The sequence below is a fragment of the Drosophila teissieri genome, unplaced genomic scaffold, assembly GCF_016746235.2.
Source record: "Drosophila teissieri strain GT53w unplaced genomic scaffold, Prin_Dtei_1.1 Segkk56_quiver_pilon_scaf, whole genome shotgun sequence".
NCBI classification, from domain to species: Eukaryota; Metazoa; Arthropoda; class Insecta; order Diptera; family Drosophilidae; genus Drosophila; species Drosophila teissieri.
The window spans coordinates 43,129-52,034 of NW_025225015.1; the positions used below are offsets into that span (position 1 = coordinate 43,129).

The 8,906-nt window shown below is 46.2% G+C and overlaps 1 protein-coding gene across 1 annotated transcript; it reads left to right on the forward strand.

The window, feature by feature from the left end:
• The first annotated feature begins 3,502 nt into the window (after window positions 1-3,502).
• Window positions 3,503-8,541, forward strand: LOC122625696 (ubiquitin-like modifier-activating enzyme 1). The gene is made up of 4 exons (XM_043805787.1): window positions 3,503-4,556; window positions 5,134-6,855; window positions 6,918-7,226; window positions 7,282-8,541. Exons 1-4 carry the CDS (start codon window positions 3,798-3,800, stop codon window positions 8,065-8,067), a joined length of 3,576 nt encoding a protein of 1,191 aa, XP_043661722.1. The 5' UTR covers window positions 3,503-3,797; the 3' UTR covers window positions 8,068-8,541.
• The last annotated feature ends 365 nt before the right edge of the window (window positions 8,542-8,906 follow it).

Genomic DNA, 8,906 nt, shown 5'->3' on the forward strand with positions numbered 1-8,906 from the left:
TTCTCGAGATCCAGGTAAGGCGGCATTTGCATTTTCCTGACAGCTCTCACAGCTCTTACAGCTCCGCATTGTCCTTTCACACCTTTGGAACTTGAGTTGCTGCCCTGCACAGCTCACACTCCACTGCATTCGTAAATATTATGATTGTGTTTGGTGGGTCTTTGAGTGCACAGATAAAAACGCATCGCTCTAAGTTCTTCACAGTATCGTATGCCTATTCTAAACGAAAGCTGCCCAAACATCGGTGCCCAATTATGTGTCCTTCCACTGCTGATGCACTGCATTCATCGTTAGGCTGGGAAATCTATATTCCCGAAAATAATTCATTATATCACACACATTTTCGCTGCCCTCCGCAAAGGGCCCCAATTAGCAGTTACCTGGGCAGCAAACGTAGCAGACGCACTCACCTGTGGCCAACTGTCCACGCCCTCGTGCAACTGCAACAGTGCCACCGCCGCGGGGCCAAATCAAAATTGCAGCCAGCACTCCTTCGGAGTTCCCTCGACTTTCACACGTTACTCAGTGAGCATAAAGCGGCGCGTATTTAGGCCAGAAACAAAGAAGCACATAGGGGAAGACCAGCAGGAACTGCAATCCACTTGACCAACTCGCTGTACGCCGAAAGCCAAGTCGCCGAAGCGTTGGATTTGTAACGTATTTTCCATCTAAGAACCAAAGGCAGAAGGGGACACTTCTTTAATTGTTGCGACTGTTAATATTTACGCCGAGGGTTTGCTTCTTCGTCTTTCTTATAGATGGTGGCTGTGCGATAATGTGCATTTTCCCAGACAATTAAAGTGAGGGAACCGCTCGTCATTTAGTGGCAATACTCGTAGAACGAAGATGTTGATCGCCATACGAGATATATTCTTTCTTCGATAAACGCAGTTCGAGACACTGGGCTAGAAGAGCTCCTTGTACATTGTGGCTCAACAAGGCGCCGCTTTCCACAGTCTTGGGGTTAGTCAAAGGAACAATTGTCGTTCTGAAAGGAAGCGGAGTATTAAAAATGCCACCTAAGTGACGAAGGAAATTAATGCTGCGAGGGTTTCGTGTTATCCTCAATGTTTTAAAAAATGTAGGACCTTTAAGAATAATTTTATAGTGATAGGGACATAAACTGATGTGCTTAAGGAGAGTTCATTCATCTAACTATCTACTATATTTTCAAAAAAAATCCCCAGCTCTCTTGATAAATGAATTCATGTTTTTTGCTCTTCTTAAATTCAATTTGGCCAGTTTCTGTTAATTTGGTGTAAAAAAAAAAACACACAGCCATTCGCCAATTTTGGAAATAGGCATTTCTACCCTGCAAGCCGTTGACAGCGCCACAATTAATAGTGCCAGCCATTTTTTCACCGAGTTTTCATATTCAAATTGCGTTCCCAATTGATTAATGGGTGAATTTGCATAGGGATGATGCGGAGCCATATGTGATGCGCTTAATTAGGGAGGGCGGAGTGCATTCCACATATGCCCATTTCTCTTCCGGGCACGCGATGCAGAATATTTGGAGGACAGATGGACAGCAGGCACCCCCGCCCGGCTGTGCAGGATCAGTATGCTAATTTGGCAGGCATTTTTTTTGTTTTGTTTTTCGGGCTTCGCCACGCGACAAGGACGAGGACGAAACACACCGCACGCGATAAAGTCCGCGGCTAGTTCTCGATCCTATCGAGATCGGACTAAAATTAGAGCGGCCAGAGAGGGGGAATTTCTAAAACGGGAGCAGCATTTCGCGCAGCTGTAGGCGTAAATTAAAATGCATTTTACGCAACTGTGCGACGAGATCCGGGCTTCAGATCCTGCAGCTGTTGCCCCTCGCATTTTCCTAATGGCACGCTCTCAACACTTGAAAAGGACACACCCCCGCCGCTCGGAAAACGGGCATAGCTCTCTGCTTTTCGTGGAAATTTACGCATTTTCATGCTCGACTACCGCTGCACAGAGCAGAAAGGGACCTCCGACCGAAAATAGATTAGCCGCTCTCAAAGGATATTGAACCCGGCCAGGCCCAGGACCAAGCGACACCGAAGGACTTCGACGTGGGTCAGTTGGAGAGTTGGACAACTGGCGAGGGGCGCGTGCCACGATCGGGGTTTTTGGGCCAGGATAATTGGCTCAAGTGCCGGCAGATTTATGACTAGGAATATCTATTGCAGGATGTATTTCAATTTAGGACTAATGGGCTGGAAGCTGAGGAAACTATATATATTTTATATCTTTTTTATGTTTTCTTTTAGCAGTGCTAGCTGCGTATGTATTCTTTGGATGTGAATATTTCAATGCTTGAACTATGTTTAGTCTAAGTGAACTTGTATACTATTTTTTATCCAAAAAAGGCATATTCCAAATAATATATCGCTTTATTATTAAGCGATGTCAACTCGTTTTCAAAATAATAATATTGGGAACGCAAGCGCAACGCCTGTTTAAACCATATAGCAAAAGTTCCTGAAATCGCCAGATCGGCAAAACTTTTAATGTTGATCAGTATATACTGGCAAGTGACTAACGGCCTTGCTAATATTTATTTATAAGCAAGCTCGTGAAAAAAAATCAATTTACAATTTTATTTTTTAAAATTTAAATGATACATTAAAAAAAAAATTCTCGAAATTTCCGAAGAATGCTATGATTCAAAACAAAAGAGTTAAACAAAATTTGAGCGTTAGAGTTCTTGTTTTTATATTTGTGTGGTGCTAAACTCTTTTCACTTTTCACTTTTCACTTTTCTTTATTTTTTGGACCCTAAACGTTTCTTCCTCCGAGTTAATATAACATCAGCAGAAATAAAGACAAAAACCCAACTAAAAAAAAAAGGCTAGGTTAAAAATGTAATTTTAAGTTGGTCGGATTCAAAGCTCAGTGTCCCCTAAAAAAGAAGACTTTAAATTCTTTTAGGAGCGCGGTATAATGCTGTTTACTAACACCGGCATTCAACCTTGCCAGATCTCCAAAAAATGTTTTTTAAATATGTAACAGTCACAAATGGGTCGAGTCCTAACTGTGCCGTAGCTGAGTTTGAACCCCACTACGATTCTTTGCTAATTTGAATCTTTTAATTTGTTGGATTTACTTGCTCTGCATGCCAATTGGAATCTTGTAAGTTAGTTTCAAATAGGATTTACTTGACCTTCCCACCAATGAGACAAAAAAGAAATAAAGATACAGAATAACACTAATGCATAAAAAACCGATTCTTTGCTAATTGGAGATAATTAAAGATTTGAATTAATTGTTTCGCTTAACAATGAGGACACATTATGTTCCTATCATATGTCTTATTTTCGTTATTAGAACATCACTAAAATATTGATACGTCAGAAGAATCGAGGTACTAAATATAAACGGAATGCAATGCTCAGCCCTTAATTAAAAACAAAAGTAAGGATAAAAAAAAAGGATGGAAAATTGCGCTTATATCGATAACTACGAATATTATTAAAATCGATATTGTTCCAGCTCTATTCCCACAAGCCGGTCACACTGGTTACGTTTGCCAATTTCAAGAGCCGCGGCCACACTACTGCGAATTCTATACTGCAACTCGATCGTGCGTGTTCTGTATTTTTGGGAGTGCGTTGTGAGAATTTCAGCCACGAATAGGATCCGCTGTCCTAGGACGAGAGTTAGAACCACGGGAAATTGACTTCCAGACACAATAGCGTTCTTGTGTGTCCAGCCGTGTGCGTGTGTCCGCGTTCTGCAGTGTGCGTGTGTGCGAAAGAGAAAGGGCGAGCGGTGCAGCCGCATCTGGGAAATTCGATTGCCAATATTTCAGCGAGAAAGCAATGTCGAGCGGTCAGCAATTGATGGCCGATTCGCCAGCCTGCAGCTCAAGTGACCATTCGCCGTTGGCCAAAAAACGGCGATTGGAGTTGGTGGGCGATGGAGTAAGGGGAAAGGGGAAGGAAGAGGAAGAAGCCGGCGGAGCAACGAGCAGCAGCAGCAGCAACAACTACGAAAATCACGACAAAGCAGGCGGCGTTGACATTTCGGGCAATTGCCAGAGCGAGACGACTAGCGAGCGCCAGCTGGAATTGTGCGTATCGTCGTCCACCTCTGACACATGCGGCGTAAATGCTGCGACGAAGCGAGCCGAAAAGCAGAAACCGAAACAGAGCCAAGGAAGCGGCGACGACGTTAGTACCTCGTCAGCAGTGGAAAAGGAAGGAAGCAAGCGGCCGGAGAAGCGCAATTACCTGGACACCACCACAATAGAATCGCAAGAAGCCTCCTCCAGTGGATCCGCCACTAGCAACAGCAACAATAACGTCAGCTCCAGCAACAACAACAGTAATACCAGCACCAATAACCGACAACTGGAAGGAAGCAGCAGCATGGCTGGAAACAGTGCCGCCGCCGGCGGAGATATCGATGAATCGCTGTACTCGCGCCAATTGTACGTCCTGGGTCACGATGCGATGCGGCGGATGGCCAATTCGGATATTCTTCTGTCGGGACTGGGAGGACTCGGCCTGGAGATTGCCAAGAATGTGATTCTGGGCGGTGTGAAATCGATCACCTTGCATGACACAGCAACTTGTGGGGTATGTGTGTGGGGCTAAGAAAAAATCGATAATTTTCCAGGCGGACGCGGGAAATGCCCGGGAAGGCTGTCTTGGCAGCCCTGGTCTTAGTGAATCATTCAGTTATTATTTTATTCCTTTGTCCCAGACTGTGCGCGAAATAAGGTTAGGTTAAGATCTCCATTTGCTTGCAAAAAAATCGTTTTGTATGTGTAATTCAGTTTTCCTTCTTTTTCTATTTGCCTCAAAATGTCTGCGCCATGCGAAAAGTGTGTGAGCAGGACAACTGTATGCGCATCGCTGGCTTCCGTTGTTTTTGCATTCCCTTTTGCTTAACGCATTCGGTTTTGTTTTATGCACTGAAAAGTGTAAATCAAGTGATTTCATATAGATCGTAATAAATCAATTATTTAGGTAATAACGTTCCAAGTCAAGGTTTCCATATATCAAAATATTTTATTTTCTTCTAATGACAAGATGTTTTTGCTGTATTCTCAATACAGAACAAATTTTCCTGTGTTAGTCATGGCTCCCGTTTTTGCTGATTTCATCACCGGTTACATATACATATATTAATTTTTGTGTTTTTGTCTTGCAGCTCCATGACTTGTCGTCGCAATTTTATCTCACGGAAGCCGATATTGGAAAGAATCGTGCGGAGGCCTCTTGCGCCCAGTTGGCCGAGTTAAACAGCTATGTGCGCACCGTTTCGCACACGGGTCCGCTTACCGAGGAGTTCCTGCGCAAGTTTCGCGTTGTGGTGCTCACCAACTCCGATGGGGAGGAGCAGCAGAGGATCGGCAAGTTTGCCCATGAAAATGGCATTGCTCTGATCATCGCCGAGACCCGGGGATTGTTCGCCAAGGTGTTCTGTGACTTTGGTGAGAGCTTTACCATTTACGACCAGGATGGCACACAGCCGATCTCCACCATGATAGCTAGTATAACGCACGACGCACAGGGAGTAGTCACCTGCCTGGACGAGACGCGCCATGGCTTTAATGACGGCGACTACGTCACATTCTCAGAGGTGCAGGGAATGCAAGAACTGAACGGCTGCCAGCCTCTTAAGATCACAGTGCTGGGACCCTACACCTTCAGCATTGGGGACACCAGCAAGTTTGGAGAATACAAGAGCGGCGGAGTTGCCACCCAGGTGAAGATGCCTAAGACCATCAGCTTTAAGTCCCTGGCACAGGCCTCTGAGGAGCCGGAGTTCTTGATATCCGATTTCGCAAAGCTGGACTCGCCGGCCACTCTGCACGTGGCGTTCAATGCCCTCTCCTGCTACCGCAAGGCCCATAATGGAGTCTTGCCGCGTCCCTGGAACGAGGAGGACGCCAATAGCTTCCTGGAGGTGGTCCGGGCCAGCAGCAGCGCGGAAGTCGACGAAAAGCTGGTGCTGCAATTCGCTAAAATCTGCTCGGGCAACACGTGCCCGCTGGACGCGGCCGTTGGTGGAATTGTGGCCCAGGAGGTGCTCAAGGCCTGCAGCGGAAAGTTCACACCTATCTACCAGTGGTTGTACTTTGACGCCTTGGAGTGTCTGCCCACAGAGGGTGTTGAGGAGGCGGATGCCCAGCCCGTTGGCTCGCGCTATGATTCTCAGATTGCCATTTTTGGCAAGAAATTCCAGGAAAAGTTGGCTGACTCTAAATGGTTTATTGTCGGCGCCGGAGCCATAGGTTGTGAGCTGTTGAAAAACTTTGGAATGCTGGGCCTGGGAACTGGCAAGGGACAGATTTTCGTCACAGACATGGATCTCATTGAGAAGTCGAATCTGAACCGGCAATTCCTGTTCCGGCCGCACGACGTCCAGAAGCCAAAATCAATGACGGCCGCTGACGCTATTAAACGGATGAATCCGGAAGTAAATGTGACCGCATACGAGTTGCGCGTTGGCGCAGAAACGGAGAAGGTATTCTCCGAAGACTTCTTTGGAAAGCTGGATGGTGTGGCCAATGCGCTGGACAACGTGGATGCTCGCATATATATGGATCGCAAATGCATTTTCAACCGCATTCCGCTGGTTGAGACCGGAACTCTGGGAACTTTGGGCAACGTTCAGGTGATTGTGCCCTTTGCCACCGAATCGTACAGCTCCTCCCAGGATCCCCCAGAGAAGAGTATTCCCATCTGCACGCTGAAGAACTTCCCCAATGCCATCGAGCACACTTTGCAGTGGGCGCGTGACGCCTTCGAAGGCGTTTTCAAGCAATCTGCAGAAAACGCTGCTCAGTACATCGCTGATCCTCAATTCACCGAGCGAATCGCCAAGCTGCCAGGTATTCAGCCTCTGGATATCCTTGATTCTATCAAGGTAAGAAAAGAAATTATTTGAACGCCTGTTATATTATATTTAATCGTCTTTTATTTTTACAGAAAGCCCTGATCGACGACAAGCCCAAGAGCTTTGCGCACTGCGTAGAATGGGCCCGGTTATATTGGGAGGATCAATACGTTAACCAGATTAAGCAGCTGCTCTTTAACTTCCCACCCGATCAGATCACCTCCAGTGGTCAGCCGTTTTGGTCTGGTCCCAAGCGGTGCCCCGATCCCCTGGTTTTTGATGTCAACGATCCCATGCACCTCGACTTTATCTACGCGGGGGCCAATCTCCGAGCGGAGGTCTATGGTATTGAACAGGTTCGCAATCGCGAGACGATCGCAGAGCTGGTGCAGAAGGTTAAGGTTAGTTGTTTGAGATTAGTACCTTCAGGAACCATTTCTAATTTTTTTTGTATAGGTGCCTGAGTTTAAACCCCGTTCGGGCGTGAAAATCGAGACCAATGAGGCAGCAGCTGCCGCCTCGGCCAATAACTTCGATGATGGAGAGTTGGACCAAGATCGCGTCGACAAGATCATTTCGGAGCTGCTGAAGAACGCCGACAAAACCTCTAAAATCACGCCACTAGAGTTTGAAAAGGATGATGACAGTAACTTGCACATGGACTTTATTGTGGCCTGCTCAAATCTACGCGCTGCCAACTACAAAATTCCGCCAGCGGATCGCCACAAGTCCAAGTTGATAGCTGGCAAAATCATACCTGCTATTGCCACCACCACGTCGGTGCTCTCTGGCTTGGCTGTGCTCGAGGTGATTAAGCTGATCGTCGGTCACCGTGATCTCGTAAAATTTAAGAACGGCTTTGCCAACCTTGCACTGCCGTTCATGGCCTTCTCTGAACCGGTCCCTGCCGCCAAGAATACATACTACGGCAAGGAATGGACGCTGTGGGACCGCTTTGAGGTGACCGGCGAGCTCTCGCTGCAGGAATTCCTCAACTATTTCGAGGAGAATGAGAAGCTTAAGATCACCATGCTCTCACAGGGCGTGTCCATGCTGTACTCATTCTTCATGCCCAAGGCCAAGTGCTCCGAGAGACTGCCGTTGCCCATGTCGGAGGTCGTGCGTCGCGTGTCCAAGCGTCGCCTGGAGCCGCACGAGCGGTCCCTGGTTTTCGAGATCTGCTGCAACGATGTTGACGGCGAGGATGTGGAGGTGCCCTATGTCCGTTACACCCTGCCCTAAGCCCCTATATTTTCCTAATTTAAACATTAAATTATTTTACGATCCCGTTTTGTTGTCGGTGACGCGTTTTGGAATCGCGCAGCTCCAACGCAGGAGTTACTGTCTAGCTGTTTGCATTTTAATTTTCACAACACCATTACGAGGAACAGCCCAGATCTAGAAATTATATATAATGTGTGTGAATCCTCTAAGGAATGGCAAAATATTACGCATCATACGAAATACAAAGACTCGACTAAAAGCAACATTTTAACTGCATCTGATGAAACTCTCTGCTCAGCATAGTTGTAAAGGTAACGAATTACGGATAACTGAAAGCGGATTTTAATCGCATTGATTAATTGGAAACTGAATGAGCCAGGCGGAAAATTTCACTTCACTCATATATTTTTTTTATATGAAAGCATAAACTAATTACGTCATTGTATTAAAAAGGAGTAAAGCAAATGAATAAAGCTGTATCATATATGGTAATCGCCTTGCTAGACGACTCAGATAATTTCGTTCAGCACTTGACGTCTGGTAATCTCATTTCCCCCGCCACTTCGGAAATTAAAATTGTAATGCATACTGCTCTGCAAGTGAAGTATATAGGGGATGCCATCTATCCGTGCGCCAGTCAGTTTCAGAAAGTTACGTGACACAATTAAATATTTTATGCCCTCTCAAGACGTTTATGCCACCCCCAAGGAGGCGGCTGCCACCAAAGTGCAATTGGCAAGTGCCGTAAAGTTGCACTGCTCGTGGAATGCGGCGGGCGGAGTGGCGGCGTCCTCTTATAATTAAATATTACACGCAATGCAACTGAAGTATGGCCAAAGTTATGCAGTTTCGCATCT

Bases quoted from the DNA above. Each gene is read 5' to 3' on its own strand.
- LOC122625696 (XM_043805787.1), top strand. From the start codon at position 3,798: ATGTCGAGCGGTCAGCAATTGATGGCCGATTCGCCAGCCTGCAGCTCA. The intron at 4,557-5,133 runs GTATGTGTGTGG...TTTGTCTTGCAG, and splicing joins ATGACACAGCAACTTGTGGG to CTCCATGACTTGTCGTCGCA. The intron at 6,856-6,917 runs GTAAGAAAAGAA...TTATTTTTACAG, and splicing joins ATATCCTTGATTCTATCAAG to AAAGCCCTGATCGACGACAA.